Source organism: Lonchura striata, chromosome 2, assembly GCF_050655825.1.
Source record: "Lonchura striata isolate lonStrDom1 chromosome 2, ASM5065582v1, whole genome shotgun sequence".
NCBI classification, from domain to species: Eukaryota; Metazoa; Chordata; class Aves; order Passeriformes; family Estrildidae; genus Lonchura; species Lonchura striata.
Window position 1 is genome coordinate 138,010,328 of NC_140704.1, and position 25,290 is coordinate 138,035,617.

At 36.2% G+C, this 25,290-nt stretch overlaps 1 protein-coding gene across 6 annotated transcripts in view; it reads left to right on the forward strand.

Annotated features, from left to right (window-relative positions):
• The window catches only part of ZFPM2 (zinc finger protein, FOG family member 2), a 304,484-nt gene that overhangs the window by 174,192 nt on the left and 105,002 nt on the right, over positions 1–25,290 (forward strand). For all 6 annotated transcript variants that reach the window (XM_021546439.3, XM_021546440.3, XM_085572437.1 and 3 more), the window contains one exon: positions 20,451–20,562. In XM_021546439.3, the coding sequence (XP_021402114.2) occupies positions 20,451–20,562 (112 nt within the window). The remainder of the gene's footprint in view (positions 1–20,450; positions 20,563–25,290) is intronic.

Consider the following 25,290-nt stretch of genomic DNA (forward strand, 5'->3'; position numbering starts at 1 on the left):
TCTTTGTTGAAGAAGTTATGAAACCTGCCTATATCAGGAGACCTATCATGCCTCAATAAATAGTAGTGATCAAATCCCATGTGCTTCATGTTTGTGTTGATTGCAGTGATGGCAGTCCCTAAGACAAGCCAGCGTTATGTGGTTTTATGTGGATGTGTGTATGTTTGCATGAGCACAGACACACATGCCCATACACACACCACACATATGCAGACATTTTCTAGGAGCCCTGCTTTCAAACCACTTCCTCAAAGAAGAAGGGAAAAACAGTTTTAATTTCACAGAACTGACCAGGAGAGATAATGAATTACTTTCAAAACTCTTTATGTGTGGAAGCCCTAGAGGCAAACCCCAGAGCTTTCTTACTTTTAGCAACCAATTACCACAAAAAAAGAGTTTCCCCAATTATGAAGTATACTAACACAGGCCGCACAGACTCAATTTCACTAAGTGTATTGGAAAGACAGCATTCACATAATTAATGAGAAAATGCTGCATGTGTTCAGGTCTTCTGTTAATTGATTAAATGAGCCTATGTCTAAATCTGATTATAATCATGCTGTGGCAGTACAATTGAGAGCAAGAGGTAAAGGGATTCTCTTGTTCTCTCTTGCACACTCTTGGATATGTGGACACATGTCCTCACTCCTACTCCCCTTCTCAAAATTGTAGGAACAGGATAAAGACTGGGCTACTAGGAAAGGTAGCAGACTTTCCTATGGAAAGGGGGCTAGCTAATCACAATTCCTTGAACAGTTGTTCTTGGTTTAGTGTCTTGGTTCCTGTTTAATCCATCACTAGCACTTGTAAAGTACAGCGGGCTTTATGGCAGGTGTCAGTTTGATGCTTATTGTGATTAACAGTAAACAAGTGCTGGTTAGTTTTCCCGCGGTGTCGCAATAAAACACAAAACTGCCATGTGCTTGTCATTTTTTCTAAAGAAGGCCACAGTGTTCCCTAAGGGTTGTGAGAGAAGTTCATCCCATTGAACTGGTCAGCAAGATATCATTAGCTCGTTGTGTACATGAAATCCAGGGGTTAGAGCACCAAGCGTCACAAGCCAGTTTCTTTACCTCCTTGAGCTGATCAGAGGATCAGAGTATCAAGGAAGGATTAGCACTGACTTGGGATTTGTGTGATTGGTTAATTTATTGCGGCGATGGCAGGCCTTTCATCTATGGCAACATTTAATCAGCACGGCCATGGAGGCTATTACGGGTTAGCTCTTTTCTCAAGTCAGCCAGGGCTGCACCATCAGCCCTATCACAATTCCCCTGAAATTTCCAAATTATCTGGAACAGGCTTTAGCCTCACAGTAATAAAAATTAGAAGAGATCCCTGATAGCGCTGGTGGAAAAGGCTTTCACTTGCACAGGGCAAATTATAAATAGTATGAACGTGCACTTTAAAAAAAAAAATTCTCCACCTCTTAAGAGATGTGCAGGACTTATCACCCCTGCTCTGATCCAAATCCTCGTGGTTGAAAATTTATATTAGATTTTATCAGTGAGGCCTAAGTCTAGAAAAATCAATGAAGGTTATCTTTTATGTTGCAGGAACTTGTGGAAATATTGATTTTCATTTTATAGTGAATTTGGAGCATGAGTTGGTAATCACTGCTGAGCTGACTACAATGTTTGCCTACTGTATCTTTTACTGAGTTTTGCTCAAGTATTTAAGATAGTATATTCTTGTTGATTTTAGCATGTAGTTTGAAGTCAAATGTTTCTTAATACAAGTTGGTGCATCTCCTGGTATATAATGCAATCCTTCAGAGTAATGTTGATTAGCTAATGTCTGTTGAATGATTTCTGAATTTAATAGCAATGTTCAGAATAAGAAAGAGGAAGATTTCAGGACTCACTCATATATCTTGCTTCTCTTTTTTCCTTACCAGTCACTAAACCACTAAGTAAAATAGAAAGTGTAAGAGAATATAATGGAAAATAAGATAAAGGATGCTAAAAGATAAAATACTTATGTATGAACAGACTTAGGAACCTGAAAATCTGCTAGTGTAAATTATAGTTATTCAACCTATTAAGCATTAATCTTTCAGAACAAATGAAAACTAAAAAAAACTTCTACTGATAAAAGACACCATGGCCAAAGTTTATTAAATGAATCTAGATCCTTCATCGTAGCTCTAAATGCTTTAACTAAGTAAAACAATGATTCAGAGAGTGATTTTAGGATTTTTCTCCTGTAATGCCCTTATTCACTCTCTGTAGTTTATATTTCCATAGAGTAAATTTGCTTTCGATGTAATTTCTATTGGTGGTGTATCAGTGTAACAGATTTTAAAATGGATGGATTCTTCAAAAAATCATCTGAATATTCAAATAAATATGTTCCTGCCAAATTTATACTAGTTTTGTTTTGGTTTCAGGTAATGTGAGCTTTCTTTCAGACCTGATATAAAAGAAGGAATTTTTAATACTTTCCTCACACAATCTAACGCTAGGGCAAGCAAGTAAAATAAAACTCCATGAATTTCCAAAGATAAAGCCTAGCTGACCATGAATACTTAAAACAGGGATACTCTGAGATAATTGTAGGGAAAAAAATTATAGTTAGCTTTAAATAGATTTTGGGGTATGGGCTCTGCTTGTTCCTTCCTTTGCAATTCCTCTGGGCAGGGCCTGTTGTTTCCCAAGTATAGAAGGCATAATGGTAACATGACTTTCCCTGAGCAACTTTTTTAACTTCTTAAGTAAGGATTTAAATCTGTAACTCTATAGGGATGTTGAAATACATGGGTTTTTAAAAATTGGTGCAGAAAATGAGAGACAAGTAGAGAAGCTTTTTGCAAAGTACATGTCCTCAAGAAAAATATAGTGCTGCAGGTATCCATGAGCATAATCTCTAAATATATCATCATTCTTAGCTGCAGAAAACTGACAGGGGAAAGTATATGAATGTAGAGACCTGAATCTCCTGGTCTGAGCACTTGAGGCATGATGCTGGAGAACATACATGGATGCACTTAGCAGCATGTACAGATATGTAACACACTAGTTCCTAGAATGAACTGCATGTCACTGCATTTATTTACATTGTATTGTCATCTTTCTCCAAGTTAATTATGCCCTATTATGCTTCTAATGTTGTCATTAAGTTCGTATCCTAACTTTTAGTCTTCTTCTTGAGTATTTAGTTGGTACATTTTTGCTTCCATGCATTTTTCTCCAATCACAGTCTTTTCATGTATTACACAGATGTATTATGGATTTGTAGATAGGAGTAATGATGTGTCACTGAGATCAGGGAGAGCAGTACTGTGTCCATTTTGTGGTTTTCGATGCTCTGATTAAGCTGATTGTTATTCCTTTAACTAGTAATTATTTTCAGGAAAAAAATATTGAATGTATTCCTTAGTGGAATTATGAATTCCTTACTAGTCCTGGAATTTCTATGGACTAGGAATACTGGTGGTATACTTAAAGGAAATTAAGGTAGGTTTTACCTCCAGTAATGTTAACTTTTATAACGTGCAATGGAATAGAAAAGGGTATTTTTCTCTTCCTATAGGTAAGTGCTTATGATATTCAAAGCCTGTAATCCTTGAAGGTTGTCCCACAGCAATTCCTATTGACTTCTCTGGTATTTTGAGCTGAAGTAATGCAGAGATAAATATTTCAAGGATTTGGCTTGATATGTTTGGGTACAGGGTGTGTTGGGTGTAGCAACATTTTTCCCTTTAAATTCAAAATGAAATTATTAACATCATAAAATCTCTAACAATCAAGAAACTCCAGAGAAAAGATGATCTACAAAGATTGGTTTAAATTCTGTTGTCTGAATCACACGTGCAATTTCTTTTGATGTCAGTGGGAATATTGTCTTTGTTACTGAAAGTAAAATATGACCTGTTGTCTATTTGCTTGTCTGTTATGGAACTGCAGATGAGACTGCAGAACCAAACAGATATGCCTGGACAGATCTGATAGCCTTTGTGAGCTGTTAGTCTTGAACCTGGCATTTGCATGGAACTACACTGAATATTTTATTTTGTGTACTTTAAGCCAGTGCTAAATTTAAAGAAAACACTTAAAGGGTTCATAATACAATTATTCAGGATTTGGAACATTTTTTGTATTCTCTACAATTATCATATGTTCTTAAAACTTTACTACAATTGGAAATACTGCTTTTTCATTACTGAATAATATATTTCCATGACGTTTTCTTTGAACCATCTGTAGATTCCAGCAGTTCACCTTTTTTATGATTTTTCTCTGCTGCGATTAGTTATACACCAGTGAGAAACTACCAAGTGATTACATATGACAATCATCTGAAGCATTGCTTCTGTTGGAAATATACCTTGCTTAGCTGATTTTTTCACCGTGATAATTACCAAAGTTGGCCGTTAGTTATAGCTTTATCAAAAGTTTTTGCTCATTAGGTTTTACAAAATATTTTAGATTAAGTTTGAAGAAATGGAGATGTGCAGTCAGATGATGAGTTAGTTGTGTGCTGGATTACTGAGGTTTACTGAGCAATTTCTAGTAACAGAGCAGATTCTGCCACCTCACCATTACTGTGTGCAGAACATGATACTCTCTTTCTTTTCCATTTTTTTAAAAAGCCCTTTACCTACTGTAAGCTCCATGACTCTTTTTGGGCCTGATCAAGAAGGACAAATACACACAAGAAGGGAGGACTTCTCTGGAGAATATGTCGTGAAGTTTCCCCAGGTCTTTAAAGATTCTTCAGGGAAGAAAATATTTTACCCTAATTTCTCCCAAAGAAGACAAGTCCTTGTAATGGATCTGGACAAATAAATCACATACAAATAATCTTTCCCTCTCAAAATAATTATATACAACTATACCAAAGCCAAAGGGTGTGGGATCTGTACATACCTAGTAGGACATATGGTAAACTTAAGTCAGTTGGTCAGCAGGCCAGTTTGGGAAACTCAGAAATTTAAAGGTAATATGGAAACAAGGTGGAATTGGAGGAATAATAAATAAATATATAAACAAATAAATAGTGATACTACTTTTTCAAAAGAAAACAATCTTACTTGAAATAAAACCGTAGAAAATTTGGATTGTTATCACTCCCTAGAATTATGTGTAGAATGTTGACTAGCCAGTACATTTCTAGATTATTTTGGTCATATTCCTGGGAAATAAGCCAATGCTGATAAATAGACTTGATGTTTGAAAAGCCTTTAGGATTAATCTAGTGATTATAGTATTGTAAATTTGGATTTGATTCTAGAAAATGAAGTCCATTTGACTTTATGAAATAGATTTTGAAAAAAATGTGAAAGGTAGGTTACTTTGAATGCTATATATCATATTAATTTTAAAAAATGGGAAATTATTCAGAAGTTGAAAAATACAATTGGAACACATCCTGAGTCAGAGAAAATAATTCAAGTCATTCTCCCGGTAAACATTTTCTTACCTGAGTGTATATTCCAGCACCATCCTTACATGTGTTATGCACCTCACTCACTCTTATCCAAAATCTTAAATTATCAACATTAAACAATTAAAAAAAAATGGATAAGACAAGAAATGTCATTTTTGCCCAGTGCCATTAATCTGTCCTTCTGTTTATTTACAGTACAGGCAAGGTCTGGGAGCTTTTTTTGTCATATAGGTGTTTATTAAGAAGAAGTGACGTTAACTTGTTCACTTCAATGGGTTTAATTTTCTGTAAATAAGAGGAGCACATATTAAGGCTTCCAGCATCATTCTCTGCCATGCACATTTATTAAGGGAATCCAATTTCTTTTTTAAACCAGTTATTTTCTCAAACTTTCAAACAATTCTAGGTAAACTTAAAATTAGTCAGTGGTTCTTTTTAATAAAACTGATTATTATAGTACTGATATTTAACTAATATTTTATTGTAAATGGTGTCTTTATTTTAGTGTATTGAAAGCTTGATAATGTTAGTTTATGTGGACACCATTCAAGATCTTAAGATAATTTACACACTGCTTCAGTCACTTCAAATTATATGGGTTCATATACGTGTATATTTTGCTTTTATATGGAAAAGCATGTTATTTATTAATATCTATGTGTTGTTCAATTCTACATTAATATTCAAGTAATGATCTTTTAAATTTATCTATGTTGAAGTGAATGCAGTAATTCTGTCAAATATCAATTAAGCATTTCACTCTCAGTAACAAGAAAGTGAAAATTCCATAAATTCCATAAAATTCTATTTCTGCCCAGTACTGAAGGGCAGAAATAGAATTGTTGATTACATGGTAGGCAGAAGGTAAAAGAATCAATAGAATTGATGTCTATGGACCACATCCTGCGTCTTTTACTTTGGATATGGGAACATTTCCATGACTTCTGTTGTTTTGAATGATGAATTATCGAAGATGTAAGAACTGAAGTGTTTCACTTTGTCATGATGCTGCCAAATAAATATTATAAGTAAACTGTCTTGAATATCCAGGTACGTACAAGTATAAATTTGATTGTAATATTATCTCTGACTTGTAAAAATTAGAAAATCAGTTTTCTTTTTGTCTAAATTTTCTTGCATTTAAGGCATTTTTCTAGTCAAATACCTATCCCTTAGTTTTCAATGCACTGTGGTTAACATATTATTTTGTTAAAATCCCTGGCAGTCTTCTGTGAAGTACTTAAGAAAGAGAAGCTTGAAAAAAGTGTTTGAAAAGTAGCCTGCTTATAATGCAGTATAGAGATATAATTCCTCTGAAAAATATGCTTTTTACAGTCAAAAATCATTTTGTAACTAATAGAAAAAAGGCAGGAGTGTGGTTTATTAGAAAACATCCCATTCCAGTTGTCAAGGTTTTAATCAAAATCCCAGGCCTTGGGTAGTAATCTAAGGATTTTCTCTTCTGTTTTCTTAGTTGTTTTTTGAACTATAATCCCAGTAATGAGCAAGTAACAAAACTCGGCTGTACCTATGAAACTACCACCTATCACAGTTCTTTCAGTCTCAAACAGGATAACCAGAGCATAACTACTGTGAAGCAATACAATTATGAATTTCTCGAGGGGGAAAAGGGAGAGATAAGTGCACAGAAGTCAGCTAACACTGATGCATGGGTGGCTACAGCATGCAAAGGGTTAACAAGATTTTCATTTTAGATAGTTGCCGTAGTAACAATCAGAGAGCTCAGGCTGTATCTTTTCTATTTGTGGGAAATGTTTAGATTTACAGAGTAGCTCAGCTTATTATATATCTGCCTTGATTGCTGGATAAGGTTCGTTGATTAAAAACAGAATAAGATGCATTTTTATAATACTAAGGGAGCCCACTGCCCCCTGCCTCTGCCTCCCATCACTCTTTGTCCAGATCTCTCTCAGCTCTCCCAGCACTTGCCCACTGCCCAAGGTGTGGCTGCAAATCAAGTTTCACTTGAACTTTCAAGGACCAGGGGCTGGATCTCTCTGAGTTGCATGGAACAGGACCGCTTTGTCCTGAGCATCCCTTTTTTCCTTCCAGTGGCTGATGTGAACCTCAAACCATGGCACCAGCAGCTCTGGGTTTAAGCACTGCTTCTTTTGTTTGATGTTGTAGCTTGTGTTTAGTTCTTCACCATCCACAGCTTAGTAAAAGAAAGTTTGATCAAAGGTCACCTCTGCAGTGGAGGAGTGAAGAGACAGATTTGCATCATCCAACTGCTCACCTCAGAACCAACCTGAGCTATCAGAGGCTGTGCAGAGCTGACGACCTCCCTTCAATGTGCAAATAGGATCTGACTTGTGAGAATCAGGCAATTCTTCATTTCCTACCCTGAAAAGCAGAGAAGGCTTGTGGGGACCACAGCAGACCTGTGCAGAGTTTGTAGCAACCCTGAAGCCTGGAGGCTGCCACAAGAGAACATGCCCCATGCTGCTGGCAGCTTCACACCTCACCTGAAGGCTGATATCTCTTGGGAGCAGGGAAAAGCCCTGCTCAGCTGGAAGGCCAGGGTCAAGTCTGCCTTGAAAAGCTGCTACCACTTAGTGCCAAGTGATACGAGGTAGTTGTTTGAAACACCACGAGGTGTGGTGGCTGAAGTAGTGTGGCATTTTAATGCCTAATTCTGTGATAAGAAGAGAAATTCTGGTATTAAGTTGTACTAACGTGTGGGGCATGATAGGCTGGTCTGCTCTGATTCTTCCAATTTCTAAAGTTTTTGCTCTTTGCAAGTTTGATTTACCTCTGGTGCTTTGTGGTGTTAGGTTGCTTTCTTGGCTCCATAACACACAACTGACAGTCTTTCTTTCCCTTTTACTTGCTTCATTGGTATCTTGAAGTGCTAGGAATATTTGGAAGCTGTCTTTTTTTTTCTTTTTTATTTTTTCTTTCTCAGGTATCTGAAAATTCATTAAAAAAAATTACTGGAAGGATAAAGGATTTGATTTTATTGGATTGCATTGGCTGTTCTTTGAAGCAGGGAAGACCTTCAAGGAAAAATTACCTTTTGGAATTAAAAAGTAATTTTTTGTGAAACTGGTCTTAGCCAGCAGTAGAATAGTTTTCTAACCACTTAAATTCAGTCTGCAGTGTGGTGGTACTAAGCTTGACTCTTATTACCACTGTGAGTTTTCATTTCATACAGCAACAACAAAAATTAACCTGACCCCTGTATAGGATCTATGTGCAAATTTGTTGTTCTTTTTGATTCTTCCTACTTTTGAAAGTCAGCCCACTCCCACTTGAGAACCACGCCTTGGATTTGTGATCTCAGAATCTTTACAGGTCCCAAGGTGTCATTAGAGAACACTGAGCTGCAGCGCTGCTGGCCTGAAGTGGCTTCATCGATAAACTGGCAACTGACAAGAGGCTGATACCAACAGTCTTTAGTCATAGATGTACCCAGTTACTGCATTTGTCAAATTCACACTGTTTTGCTCCTACACATGGAAGTGAATGAATCCATCAGCTCCCTTTAAGCAATCATCCTTTTATCAACACTGTCATTTAAACATAGGATACCAGCCTGTGTATATCCATCAGTCCCAGAAATGAACTTCGGTTCATAGGGAAATTCTTGCTGCAAAGGATTTCAAAAAATCAATTTTTTTTTCTGAGAAAAAGATGCTTTAAGTAAACTTGTCAAGCTTCCAGTTTCTTTGTCTTGTTACTTATTTCAAGTGATAGTAGGTTTTTTTTTTAGTTCTCTAAAATATGTTAGTATGGGAGGGGTTTAATCTTTGTTTATTTTTATTTTCAAGTTTTAAACATAGCACTGGGTCCCTATCTCCCTTTTACCCCTTCTTTTATGTGTAAATGTTTCATAAGTATCTGTATGAAATTTCCAAGTAAAATGCATATTCTTGGAACTGTTTTTCTTTATAGAAAGTCTTTTACCCTTAACTTCATTGTGTTCAAAACCAGAAGCCTAAAAACAGAATTCCTACACTACTTCTTTGTTTCCAGATGTTAAGATCTATTATGCAATAGTACAGTGCCTAATCATAATTATGCATTCATGATGATGCTTGTACTGGTTTAACTCAGGAAGAGTGTGAAAAAGCTAATCTCGAAGCTACAGGCAGTTTTCCTGGACTTTAGATTCTCATCTGAGCTATTTGTTGAGTCTACTGGAACCAGAGCCCTGTACTCACCAGTCCTGCTGCTGGATTCTCCATCTTTATCTCCAGTCCCAGTGAAAGACCTTCACCCATTCTTTTGAAACTCTTTTTTTTCATAGAAACTGGTGTAGTTGCAGTTCTTAGTCATGCTGAATATAATCAGTATACTGAAACAATTTAAATGAGAACTGTTTTACACAACAATATCATACAAACTACAAAACCTGAGGATACTTTTAATCTGTCATTGGGCATTTTAGGGAAATTTTAATTTTTGTGTGAGAACAGTTATATAAAATCCTCATGCATTTAAGACAGTGGGGGAAAAAATTGCCTGATTATGTATAGTATATTCTTCAACTGGAAGAAAGTAACTGCTTGCAGGGTAGAGGTGTTGCTCTGCTCAGTTCGTCTTCTTGGTCCAAGCTTTCAGAAATGATAAAGAAAATGTGAGAACCATGAATCTATAATTCAGATCTGTGAAAGATCATATTGATGAGAAAACACAAAATTTTGCAGAGTATTTTCTCTGAAATCCTCATATTAATCAGTTGCTTAATACCACTAGTATTTATTTTAAAATCTATGCAATATTTGATGGCGTAGAAAAAAAATTGAAATCTCTAAAATACTGCACAGTCATACCTTGAAATCTATTGAACTGATTTCCTTTTGAAATCTATTTTAATATTTTGAGGTGTTTTTCACTGAAAATATTTGGGAAGGGGTTTTCAGTGGAATAAAAAAAAAATACATGAAAACACAAAGCATATTTTATCAAAGTTTAACCAGCTAAAGGAAATTTTACAACATTCCATTTTCATATACTAGAAAAACAGAAATTATAAGTGAATAGATAATAATCAGATAATTCAAATTATTTATAAAAGTTTCTATCAGTGTTACATAGTGTGTGTGTAAAGTTAATTGCTCTCCTCATTACTTATTAACAAAAAAGCACAGAGTAATAATAAGAATCACTAAGAAATTCTTGTTTCTTTTTTTTTTTACATAAACTGTCAAGCATTATGCATAATGCACCAGTGTACCAACTAGCAACAAACTCACAGAAGACCATTTGAGTTTGTTTTTTTATGGACACAAGAAGCTGATTTTAAAGCCATCCCTAAGAAGATTGTCCTTGATTTTACATTATTCTGGGTGGGTGTTTCAATTTCTTCCATTTACTATCACGCTCGCTGGGGAAAAAATATCCTACTGTCTGCTTAATAGTGATGGAATTTTCTACATGAGGATGTAAGGAGGAATTAGGTTTTACCCCATAATTATATATTAAATCAGTGTTAAAATACAGTTGTAATCAAATCCTTTCATATCCCAAGGCCACACATTTGATACAGTACATTGGAAGGTCAGAATACTTAGCTGAGTATACACCCCTTGAGACTCAACAGATGTACAGATACGCGGCCTAATCCCAAAAATGCATTCATAAGTCTGGAAGATCAGAATTGAGCCTTAATTCTCTAAAGGACTGCCACAATGTTGTGTGGTCCTTTCATCCAAATTAGAATGATTCATTATGCCTAGTCCATTAGCACCATCAGGAATAGGTGTGGGCCATAAAATCTGCATTAGGATTTCTAAATATGTCAAGGATAATCTTAAAAGGAGATAAACTGGGATGCTTTAACCGAACTAAAAATAATTAATCAAAGTCATACATACAGGCTTCTGGTTGTTGAATCATGCATTAAACTTTTACCTTAAATGATTATTCTATCATAACAAATATAAAACTTGGGCAGAGGATTGCATGTTGGATTTATGAGCTTACTTTAAAGTACCACGTTTCCTCTTAGTAAAGAGATATATATAAATAGCTAATAAAAGGATGCATAAAAAATCTTTTAAAATCCTCAAGAAAGGTATTCTATTCTATTTCAAATTAGAGGGGAATTTATATATAATATTTTGTGTGCATTCAGTGTGTGCACCAGTGAAGTTCAAATATTGTGTAATGCATCACCAAGAGAATTATGCTGCAATACCTACACCATTGAATACGCCTTTGTACTGAATATGTATTTCATAAAGACCTCACAATATTCATTGGAAATGTAATCCTAATAGAGCTGCACTCGTTTATACAGTTAAAATATGGGACAAGCATATACAAAGAACTTTTTATTTTCTCTCTCTTTAGGGAGAAAGAAAAAAAAGGTTGAAATTAAAAAAAGTTATCTTTAACTACTGGTAAAGCATGACTTATTCATCTTTCATGGCAAAAGCATTCACTTTCCTAAAGTAAAATACACAACCTGAGTTGCAGTTCCAAACAAAGTAATAAAAATATATAATAAGCAGAGTCTATAACTAGCTATTCTGGCTATTCTGTAATTCTGTGTAAGGGAGGATTTATAGAAGGCTTTATGCCTTTTTTTTTTTTTTTTTTGTTGTTGTTGTATTTTTAATGGATTCATAAAATCATGGAATGGTTTGGGTTGGAATGGCCTTAAAGATCATCCAGTTCAAACTCCCCTGTGTGGGGCAGGGCCACCTTCCACTAGACCAGACTGCTCAATGCCCCATCCAGCCTGGCATGTAGGGAATCTTAATGTTTGAGCAACCTGTGCCAGTGCCTTACCATTCTCATTGTGAAGCATTTCTTCCTTGTAGCTAATCTAAGCCTACTTTCCTTGTGTTCAAAGCCATTCGCCCTTCTATCATTACCCCTTTTTCTATTCCTTAGATAAAAATAAACATAAGATATATGAAATTTGGACTTCTCTAAAAGGTGATTTAAATCATCCATTCCAGGATTAAAAAAAAAAAATATATAACAAATAAAAACAATACAAAATTGCTCTAAACTAGAACTAATTCAGTATCACACTAAACTAAACTGGAGACACAGCATTTTGGATGGCTTTGATGTAAATAGCTACACCATGGGACCAGGCAGAATTAATCCATATGCAATATAAATTACTTCATGTCTTCTGGAAAAACTTCTGTAACTGTCCCCTTGATCATCCGAAATACCTATTGTCACATTAACTGCCCCAAGCCCGAATGATATGTGTGCAAAGTGAGAGACCAGTTGTCAGGAGCTTACCAGGGACTGATGGTTTATCCCACAGTTTGGTCCGTCAGCCTATCCAGACTAAATTCAATGTTTGCAGAATTGCAGCTGAGCAATACTGAGCAGGGTGTTCATCTATCTTACGTGAGAAATGTTTGGCAAAAGTGACATAAGTTACATTCAAGCAAGTGCATTCAGAAAGTGTTTACTGGCAAATATCAACATAGCTTCATTAGTAGAAAGAGAGATTAAACTCTTAGAATACACAGTAATTTACAACAGTGAGGTTAACCCAGTAGGAAAAATGCACTGATAATTCAATGTGAAAGTGTGCAAGCAGTTCTGCATTATATCTTGTCTAAAGATAAGTTATATAGTGTGTGATTTCATTGGGACAGGTGCAGCAAAGCAGGAAGGTTCAACACCCATGGCAGATACCCGAACACTAAGACACACTGACAGTGCTCGTGCTACCCACAGGTATCAACTCACAAGAGAGATGACTCACTCAGAGTTGTCAATTTTCAGAATATCCTCAGCACATTTATGCTAATCACGGCATAATACAAATTACGATTTCCTGCTTCTGTTTATTTCGTGAACACACTTTACATACATACACCACTTTCCCAAAGAACAAAATGAACAAGAAAAGAGTAAAAGGAAAAATAAAATGAAAAAGTGAAGTCAAGAAAGTGATGGCAAAATACACTGCTATCCATTCCATGCTCTTTGAGAAAGGAAGTTAGCTGTACATAGTCAGGTATTTATAAAATGGGAAAAAAGATGAGAGAGGAAAGGGCAGGGGAGCAGCAACTATGGAATGAAGCCAGGTGAAGACTTCAGAGGAAGGAAGGACTGCAGTAGAAAGCCCATCAAGACAGAATGATGTGGGCAGTGGACGATCACTGAGTGTTCAGAGATTCATTTTCCAGCTTTTCCATTCCTGTTCCAATCAGTTGGTTGTCACCTCCTCCAGGACCACAGAAGCAATCACCAGCACTCAGATAGGTCCAGCTATTCCATAATATGGATTTATTTAAAAGTGTTTAGAACTGGGGAAGAGTTTGAATATGGGTTCCAAGGGCATCCTGAATTAAAAATAACAAATTGCTTTTGACAGTATTACTTTGTACATAAATTACAATGACATTTGATTTATGTTTATTTTACAGATTTGAAAAAAATGCACCCTAGTGAGGTAAAATGAATTGAACCCCATGTTTATCACACATTTAATTTTCATTAGGCAATCACATTTGATAGTAATGAAAGTTTGGAAATAATATTAAAATCCTGACAAATGTTGGAAAATATTAATACAGCTAGGGTGTGGGGGTTTGTTATTTGAATAATTTCTTTTGTCTACTTTCGGTTTGTGGACGAAATGTACATAGTGATAGGTAGTGAAATGTATGTTCAGCCTTGTCACTTGACAAGTGATGATCCCTTGGGGTAAACAGCAGGGTTTCTCAGTTGCAGGGAATCCCAGCTGTCTTTCGGGATTCCATCTGTGTACACATTTCCCCCCCACCCCCCTTTTTTTTTTGTGTGTTTTTGATACATTTAAAGGCTTTGGTTTGAACACAGCCTCTTCAACTGTTACCAGTATTTTTCTTATACTATCACAAAAAAAGATAGTGGGAAGTAGACACTTCTTTTCTTCATCACTAGTTTCATGGCCCATCAAAAGTAACAATTTGTGCAGATCTACAGATTCTTGAACATTCCTCTGAAATCCTGAGTCCCATAAAGTTGTAAAGTAGTAACTGAAAGAGTTATTCCATGCTGTCTGAAGATGTAGGTAAAATTAACTGCATGCATTATGTTGATATCAAGTTTTCAAAGTTTGTGGCTTTGGGTTTGAATTTTTTTCAGCCACAAGGACTAAGGATTGCAAAATTTCTTTTGCATTTAGTTCAAGTTTCAAGATCTCCCCTGCAGACATAGTGGGGGCTAGGAAATCTCGAATGCTGGTGCAATTGTAAGATTCTAGAGTGGGTGTTTCTAGCTGGAGACTGTCATGTCTTTCCTTTAATTAGTGATGTCATCAGCATGGAACCACAGCACTGAAAACGTCCTGATAACTCCAGCGTTGTGTTAGTGGAGAAGAGTTGCCTCTGCATGTCTAGCAAAGAATGATGTGGCACTGTGAAGTGCTTCCATGGGCCTTGACTAGCAGGTGTTCCAGAAAAGCCCTTGAGATAAATATTCTTCCAAGACTGAATCCTCCTTGAAAAAAGATAAGAGTTTTCAGGGAAGCTACAGGAAGTGAAAGACAGTCCAGCTGATTGCATACAAATGAACAACAAGATGCAGATCTCTGTCCATTGGGCTGTTTGGATGGGATTGTCTTACAGCTTCATGAATTTGTAATCAGTTATAAGGTAAAGAAATGCACTTAGACAGTTAGTGTGAGAGGTGATAAAATGGAGTTACCACTCTTCTTGTTATTCAGAAACATCTTAAAACAAATATTAATTAATCCAGTATAGTCTGAGACCTATGCAGATATCTGTTATTGCACTGTCCAGAATGACCCTTAGGAGCCTTTCCCAACTGAATTGATTTGATGAGCTTACAAAGTTTGCTGGTGATCATCAAAGGTGAACCCAACCTCTCAAGAAGGGATCTTCTGCAGTTTCAGCGTGTCAACCCTGTGATGATCCAATTGAATTTAAATTGATTTCAAAGAAGAAACCTCTGTCAGTGTATTAACTGGTGTTTTGCTAGCCCAGACTCGTATCTGAAGGCACCTGAGATATGTTTACAGCTCTCCTCCCAGTACACTCTTGTTTTTAATTGACTATATAAACTAACTCTGCCCAGGGGACATTGCATGGGAACTTTCTCGAAGGTCATGAAGATATTCTGGTAATATTCTTTATCTTTCATGGGAACTCAGCCTCCTTGGGAGGTTTAGAAAGAAAATCTTTTTGCAGGAACCAAAATACAGTAAGAAACAAAACCTTTGAGTATCAGTGCATCTCTTTAAATAATGCTGAACACTTCTTGGAACACCGTGCCTGGGACAGGATGGTCATGTCACAGTGACTTACTGAACATGAGCTCAGTAGCACAGCTTCTGAAGAAACAGCTAGCACTGATCGGGCATTTGACATCAGAATTTCATAGATTCCAAACAACTTGATCATGCTGTATTTTTTTTTTCTTCAGCGTGGGGGTTTCCTCAAGCTTCTGCCAGGCCACACACATCATATGTTAGAAGTCTTTGCAGGGAAGAGCCTATCTAATGTTACTTGTCAGCATTGATTCCATTTAGCAAGAGTGCAAAACTATTTTCGGCCTGCTGTGATGGCTATTTTTATCTCCATTAACCTCTTGACTGAATATAAACATTTATTGAGGGTTACCTCCCTTGTTTGTCCAGTTGCTTCAAAGGTTAGTGAAAAGTGGATGCCTGCCTGACCTCTTTTATCCTCATTAGCTAATTCTAATTGTTCCCTGAGAGATCACAGTTTTGACCCTGCTTGTCCTTGTCAAATTTGTCTAGTTATGGCATGAAAACATTAGGAGAAATTGCATTTTCAGGGAAACATCACTCAAGTGTAGAATGTAGAGTTACCTAGTGTAGAGCAGTGAACAATACTGTGGGTCTATAATGTGCCCTCATTTGAAAAACCTGAGGTAATTACTCTATGGTCCCATCTTACAGACACCTGGGTTAGCAGAGCCTTGTGGTCATGCTTGGGCAGCAGGGAGAATATTTTGTAAGCTTTTGCATAATGTGTAGCAGCTCTTTTGGAAGGAGAAATAAAACTATGTTTGGTTTTTGAGGTCTTATTTGTAAACAGCTGCAATACTGTTGCTTCTGTATCAAGAAAGCTTTTTTCTTGTGTGTAAAAAGGTACATTTCTTAAGCTAGAGATATTCCTGCTAGCACTTTGAAAAACCCCAAACAAGAGTTTAAAGTAGGCAACACCTACCACCACTATTTTGGGAATGACCAACTACACTTTGCAGTATGACAAATACGTCTTTTGAATTACAGGATGATTTTCATGGAACTCTCTGAGAGCATGAACATACTTTAATTCAAGTAGGATGTCTCAAAGTTAAAAGAGCTGTCATGAAGAATGTATAGCCCTGCCAAGACTTTCTTCGGTGTCAAGCCAAGAAAGCCCTTTTTCATCTTCCTTGGTGGTTCTCAGCTGTGGTTGTACCGTTGAGACAAAGGACCTGGCAGGTCTCAATTAGGTATCTCAAACAGACAGGTCCTGGGCTTCAGAGGTTGTAACCAGTGCCTTAAATTCCACAGGCACTTAGTGCAAATTAAAAAGCACTGGTGTAATGTGCTCAAAGCACGATATCCTGCTTTAGAAGCGGGTTGCTGCATTCTGCACCCGCTTCAGCTTTCAAATGGATTTAAAATGTAGCCTCAGGTGTAGCGCATTGCAGTAGTCTAATCTTGAGGTGATAAAGGCATGACTGATTTAACCATAGCTTCTTGTTATCTTGGACTGGGGTCTTTTCATTTTAACCATTTTAAGGAAATGGCCTTTTCCGAATCAGCAGGCTTGCTTCAGTTCTTACTATGTAATAAGGCACAACAAGAGCAAGCTTCCCTCAGTGGTGAACACCTATGAATTTGTAAACCTCACAGGATGCCAGACCCCAAGAGCTGCTGCTGTGGTCCTCACCTGCCTTACAGCTCACACAATATGCCAGTAAGGTGCATCAAAGGGAAGCCACTGCTGGTATCCCTCAGTGGAGCTGCCAAGCTTTACAAGCAGCTGGGGTCTTGTGAAGTTTTGCTTTCATATTAAAATAAGTTTATTTACATATCTGTACAGCTTCTCGGAGCAGAGCCATGGGAGAATGGGAAATTCTTTTGAGGTGTCCACCAATTCTTCTGGGCTAGCAGAGCTGTAAGATGAAACACCCTGTTCCTCCTCCAGCCTATCTCTAGTGTTTAGAGACCACTTACAGCTGCAGAGCTGATTACAAGTTCAGCTGCCAAGTTGACCTGGAACCTAATTTAGTGATAACCATGGAGCTCTTTAAGTTCCAAAGAAGCCCTGTAAATGGGAAATGGCAAAGCAGACACACGTGCTGTCTGCTGGTGCTCAGTCTACCTGCTGCCACTGCTGCTTCACCTCAGAAAGGATGAAGCCTGGGCCCCTCTCCTTGTCTGGAGAAAACTGGGGCAGTGGCCTGGGACTAAGCCTACCACTTACTAAAGGAGAAATTAATCTCCATGAGAAAGTCAAACGGTATCTCTGTATCTCATTCTTCCTCAGCAGTATGTGGTTAAGTATAATCCTTTCCCAGGACATATTATTTGCCCTGTCTATGTAGATAAACTATTGCCCAGCACAAGAAGATCCTGATATTATTTGAGGCTTTTTGATACCACCTTAATGCAGATAATACCCTTAGAGATGGAAGAGACACAATGAAATGTCAGACGTCTGGAAAGAAGTAAACCAGAAATAGGAATTAGATCTTGTGAAAATTAAATACATGATCCCTTCTGCACTTAAAAGATAGAATTTTGGTTTGTTCTGTTTTTTAACTTGGCCTCCAACTTTAGAAAAAAAGCCCACAACCAATCTTTTTTGAATGTCTTAATAATTTGTGGTATACTTGGAAAAGTCTCCTAGCTGGATAATATTTCACTGTCTTTTGAATGTACTTGGGATTACCAGAGACTGAAAGCATATATAAGCACAAAAACATGTTAAAGGCTTGACTGAAATGGCACTTGGAGAAATGCAGCAAGTATTGGAGTGTGTCCTGATCCTCCTCTTAATGATTGCTATGCAGCCATAGTTGCCAGCAGTCTTGCTTAAGCTTGTATTCACTTTGGGTATGATTCTCAGCTATGTGAGGAAGGCCACTCTAAATTGTTTCCATGGCAGCCTTAGTGCTATTTTGGTGTAAATTGCAGTAAAGTTCAGACTTTTCTGTGATAGGAGATAGAGATGATACTTTGATTACCTTTCATCTCATCTGTTGCATCTCTTTTTCAGTTCTTGCCTTGTTTATGTCATTATTTTCTATATAGCCCATATGTATATGCTTTACACTGATTTCATAACTGATAATATCAGGCTTCTTGATAATTTACATATAAATTTATTTAGCCAAATTAAAAAAAATAAAATACTTTTGTTTACTGGTCAATTATTAATTCGAATTTAAGTTAAAAATACAAGTGCATGCAGTTGAGTTGACTCTTGTAATACTTAATATAAGCAAAACATACTTTCTGTAACTTCCCATAGAGAAAGCAGTATTAGGAGTTGAGACATTGCAAGTCTCTTGCTTCAGTATTTTTACACTAGGTAGGTGTATTTTTGGTAGATGTTACATTCCTTTTTCCTAATTTCATTCATAATTTCTATTTGTTTTTCCCCAATACATAGGGAAGATGAATAATGTCATAGAGTGCATATGGAAGTGTGACTTATACACAAATACATGTATGAAAAATGTAAAATCTAAAATGAAAATTAAGTAAGAAGTAGTGTACTTTATAAAACAGTATTACAGTCTATACAGATATAAACCCCACACAAATATAAAGACCTGTGACATTTAATCTTTTTCTGTCATCGTTATTAAAATATTAATGTAATTATAGTAAATATATATTATCTAATATTATTGATTTAATCTTATATGACTAAAATATTTTAAGCAATATCTTATTTTCAATAAATATTTTAAGTATCTTTTGTGAATGTAATATGTTCTGTGGTAACTGTTTTTATTCTTCACTACATTTCTAGAATACTTATCAATAATAAATGCTGGCAAAGCATCTTGAATGTCCATGAAAATATGATTTTCAGTATCTTAAATTTTTTTATCTTTGTCAGTAATAGAGTATATTGCAATAAAAAATAGATTGAGACAACTAGAGAATTACTGGTGGAGTATAAAAACAAATAAATTATCTTCCAAAATGTTGGAATGTCTTGGACAGAATTATATCCCCGAAAAAATATTTAAAAGTTTAAAAGTCGTGTTGTGGCTGTTTTACTTTGTACTCTCTGTTGTGGTTTAATTCTTGATGCAGAAAAGAACTGTCTATATAGAAGTCTAAGTGCCACATACTGACAAACTCAGGATTACCCACAGAATTTTTGCTAATTTGATTAGTAAAAGGAGTTAATTGTTAATAAATTTCAGGCTTCTGCCTCAAATAAAAACATTCTCTAAGTATAGAATCTGAAATACAGACAGGAGACGGTAAATTACCTGCATGCCTTTCAGATGTGAAGATGTCTTGCTTTACTTTTAAGTCTTTGAATGTATTAATACAACTTCTTTTATATTCTTTATGCAGTGTATCATTAGCATTATTACTCTTTCAGACATAGTAAGATCACACATCAACACATAGCGAAAGAGTAAAAAATTCCATTATCCATTCAGAACAATTTCCTATGATAATACAAATGTTACCCAGGACAGATCTTTGAAATGGATACCAATTCTTTAAATTCTTTCCTGTCTGTTTCAGGAAATAGTGAGATCCCATTGATAATGAGGTACAATGTATCTAAAGTTCACTTCTAAACACTTGGTTCTTTGCTGTGAAAGTCATCTGCATTCCCTTTATAATTCTCAGCCACCAGAGATCTGTGTAATCTTGGAGATCTGATCCAATATCATTCAGAAAAATCCTTGATAACAGTTTCACCATTCAATCAATGAAAGAACTAAAGCTTCCTGCTTGTGTCTTCTTTAAAAAAATCCTGAGGCAGGGGAATAAGACTTTGGCTTATGGGTTTTGAGATTTTGTTGTTTGCAAATAAAATGATTATTACCATTATTATTCAAGTTCTTAATCAAGACGAACAAATGGCATCTGTTTGTTATCATCCTTCCTACAGAAGACAAAGGCTTCAGTCCCTATGGTACTGACTGCTGGCCCCAAGTGGCTGCTGGATGTGACTTGGCAAGGAGTAGAAGACAGCAAAAACAACTGCATTGTGTACAGCAAAGGTAAACACAAACTGATTTTTTTCCTTACTTTCTTGTGTAAACTACTGAGATAAATATGTACCTGTTGCATACTAGGAAAATTAATACTAAGTCTCCCCTTAATGACAGGTTTTGTTCCCATTTTTCTTCCATGTTCTGGTTTTGCCTTTTTTTTTCTTTTAGTGATATAAAAACCCACATGGTAACTGTAGTTTATTAAATGCTTTATAAATACTGAAGGACATCAGCTGGCATAAAACATAATATCCATTTCTCTCTGAGAGTCAGTGCTCTGGGAAACCTCAATGAAACCTATATGCTTTGAATAGGTGAATTCTTTTTGACTTTTTTTTTTTTTTTGCATACTTGATATAATTTCTCTATTTTACATTATATTTTACATTGTAGACTACTAACTGAAATCCAGTTTCATATGAAGAATGAGAATTTGATTGGACTATGAAAAGACTGTATGTCAGAATGGTAGCATAAGATAAATGGAACTGGATTTCAGGGTTGGCACGTCTGACATTCCAGTCTCTGTGTGGCAACGTGATGATGCTACGCTGGAGTGTATTGGTGAATGGATATCACTGTGTCTTATGCTAATTTTCAGATTTTTTCAAGTCAGTACAAGTTCTTATAAGGCTGCCCTCCAAAGATGCCTTATGTAGCCCACCACATCTAACAGCTCCTTTGGTTCAAGGTGCACAGGTTTTTGTCTTGCATCTAGAAACAGTGCAAAGAGCCTTGGGTTCAGTCCATAGCACCATGGACTATGCACCAGTCTGCTACAGTCACTGTGAAAGTTTTCTAAATGCAGCTACAGAATCATTACAATATGTTAAAAAAAAAAAAAAGAGAAACAAAAAAACCACTTGAAAACATGGAATAAAAATAACTTAGTGTAGCTGTGTTTGGCATTTACCCTACAGATCAGGTTGCAAAACTATGACTTTCCTTCCTTGTATTTCAATCTCAGCACTTTGTGAATACTTCAGAACATGCACTGTTCTTGTTTAATTTCTTTTAGGTTTTATTTCTAACCAAACAGACCTACTGAGATCAAAGATTTGTTTGCTGAGGCAACCTAGTGACCATTTCAGCATACAAGCATCCAGGCAAATAAGCACCCATATCAATATATTAACATACAAAACCACTAATCATAACATCAAAGACTCCTAAAAACTTACTAGAAACAATTACAACTTGTTCCTATAATCATTGCAATTTATACACTTATAAGAGGATTGCCTTTAAACTGCCACAAGCCTTTGAAAGTTGAAACACTGAAAACAGGGAATTTGCATGCTAAAAATGAGTCGCACACCAGGGTCTTATAAATTCTTTCTATTGTAATTACAGAATGTCAACACATTCATTCTATAACCTGAAACACCTGCAGTACTAGAGAACTGGGCTCAGATCTAAAAAGGGTTGAGCTGCCCTCCCTTCACAGCTTGCTGATTGCAGCCCAAGTGGAAGAGGCAGCAAAGTATCAAACACACTGAAGCTTTTTGCATGAATCCAGAGCTGCATTCATAATGCATAATATTCATAACATTGAATACACACGGGCAAACTTTTCTGCAAAAACTTCTTAATGTAATGGTAACCTATTTTCTCTCCAAAACATAGCTTCTGCAAATTCCCATAGGATGATGTCTTATACTCTTAAGAGTATTATACTCTTTCTGTAGTTATAATACTTAGCGCACATTTACCAGTTGGATTTTTCATCTTCAAAGTATTTTAGAAGCATTAACTAAATCATTATACAGTTTTGGTCCTGTCTGACTTATTCTATTAAAATACAACTTTTTTTTCCAAATAGTAAAGAACTTACTTCAATTTGATGCAATATGATAAACCCAAAATATTAGTATTTTCATTCAAAGGTGATGGATTTTGTTTCACTGATCATGCTGGTTATTTTAGTACTTGGTTAACAAGGTATGGCAAGCCAATTGAACAGTATGCAATGTGAATTCTATCGGCTCTACCACAGATGCATGTTATAACTAAAGTTGAGAATAAATCTGAGGATGAATACATGTTAAAAACCTGCTGCTTCACTAAACTAATGCAGGATGTTGTAGATATGCTTTGCTTTCACTGTGTTCAGTTCCTCTCTTTGCACTCTAAGGTGGCTGCTCTGTCGGTCATTAAGCATCTACACTTGCCTTGAGCTCTGTTGGGATTTTTGTGCTAGAAAGATTAATTGGCTTGGATCACAAAACAATGTCAAATAGAAGATGGTAAAATAAATAAATAGAATAATGTTTCTCCCTTCAATTTGTATCTCATCATTCCAGATTACATTTCTTTGATTTGTGTTAGCTTTCTCTCTCCTATAGTGCCATTACTTCTAATGAAACAGTGTCAGCTGACATGTAGCTGTAATTCGATGTTATGTTGTAGTTGCATGTGTATAATTTTGTTAGTTTGCTTAGCACTACATTGTTATTTCTAAAAGCAATTAGCTGAACAAATGTGTGGAATTGTCCATGTAGCAGATTTGGTCACCTGGAGCTGTTTTCCATACTAAACTCAAGATGAGATGAGTGGAGTAAATTGGCACATTTCTAAGACGAAGATAAGTTTAGAATTGGCTAACAGTACATAGTACTGGTTGATCAGTTGCTGACTCCGAAGCACATGCCATATTTCCTTTTAGCTCATTACAGAGGTATCTTTGAGAGCAGAATTTTCCCAGATCCTTCAGGAGAACATAGGAATGTCAGTCTGATTTCCAATTCAGTAGAGGCTGTGAGCACTGTAGTCACCCACATATTGCACACAGAATAATCACAGGGACAGGAATCTAGATCCTATTGAAAGAGAATTCATACTGGCTGATTAAGTCCCTATTTGCCTTCAATGCTCTCCTTCTCTGCATAAAATACTTCATACTTTCCCTAGGCAAACAAACAAAGCATATATGTGCACATTTATTTATTTATTTATTATTTATGATGCACACATAGAGGATTATATTTCTAAGTTATTAAAGTGAAATCACAAGTCATCTTCTATACAAATCTTTAGATAAAGAATTATCTATAATTATTTATAATCATGCATTAGATTACATTCAAAGTGAATAGCTATGAAATAAATATTCAATACTTGAAATAAGTGCTATTCTAATTATTCAGTTTAGTCTAGGATCACTACCTGTATTTTTTATAACTACGTTTCCCCAGTACTAGGACAAATTAGAAAAGAAAAAACAGTTCATTAGGGATAGGCAATTATTATCTCATTTTACAAATTCTGATACAAGCTGGCTATTCATGGCACATTCCATTCCATTTTCTTAAAGAAAACTTTTACAACTGTAATTACATTCAAAAGTAATGCTAGTTTTGTTTTAATATTTATTGTAAAATTCTCTCTTGTTTCAAAAATGGGCTTTCAGAAAGTCTATTTGGTAATTTGAGATATGTCCTAGAAACTGAGATTTAAGAGACAGATTTTATGAATTAAAGCTTATTTAGAAGCATATATTCTTTAAAAGAAAAAAGCTTCAGCATAATTCAAGCAAGTTGCAGTAGGAAGTATTAATTCATGAACGGTATCATCATTGCTACATTGCGTACTTTAGAAATATTTTTGCCTAATAGAGTTGTGCATCAGACCTGGAAAATCTCTAAGACCATGGTTAAGAGCCTCCTCACAAGCTAGGAGGGGGCTGGGATATTTATGTGCTACAAATCTTTCACTGTAACAGCAAGGATTTTAAAAAATAAATTATGACTGACCAGAATAGAAACAGTGTAAAAACCACAGTTGCACAGACTAAAAGCCATGCTCATGAACAGACATTTTTCTAGATATTATTTGAACCATTTATGTGAAATGTATGGATACCGTATGTTTAGTGGCATTGTTAAAAAACAGGGTGTCTGTACAAATATTTAGCTGTGAGAATTATAAAATCATAAGGCGATTAAGTTAGCTAGTTGTAAAATTCCAATATTGCTTTTTAAATGACTTCAGGATATAGGAGGTGCTAAGGTTATTATCTGTTATCAGGAATACAGCGGAATTGTACGACTGGATAATAACTAAACAACTGACACAATGTAAAATTACATTATCAGTGTGTTAAAACAAAATTGCGCCCTAAAGGAGTCTACATGCCAGCTCAGAGCTGCAGTGTAATTATGCTTAACTCTGATAATTAAAATACAACGGAGATCAACAGAATCATTTTCATTAAGAAAATTATTAATGATGGTGGTATAACAGTAATTGATTGCAGAGCACCACAGGATAACTCTATGCAGGAAAGCCAACATGTGTAACGTGCGTCTGGGCCGGTCGGGTTGCGTTGCGTCCCACTGAGCGTGCTGCCGGCCAGGTGGCAGCTGTGGGGCACATCCTCTGCTGCAAATCCTAATTTAGGAAACTATTGCTTTACAGGCTGCCCCTTGGAGGGACAGGGATGGGTGCTGGTGCACGGGATGATGGGATGGGTTGGGGACGGCTGCCAAAAGGGAGGTGGCTGCAGGCAGTGACTCGCACATTTTTAAGCCAGTCATCATCTCAGTTTGTGTGAGGCAGTGTTTGGTTTTGCATTTCTATTAGTGATTTACTGATGTTATTTCCTCCTCTGCCTGGCCTCACTGAGTAGTTTATGCCCTTCATTATTTCTGAGAGGATGCGGGAGGAGGAAAACCCATCCTTGCCCCAGCGCGGTTGCACAGGCACTGCGTGACATCTCCGTAAGTGATTCCACAG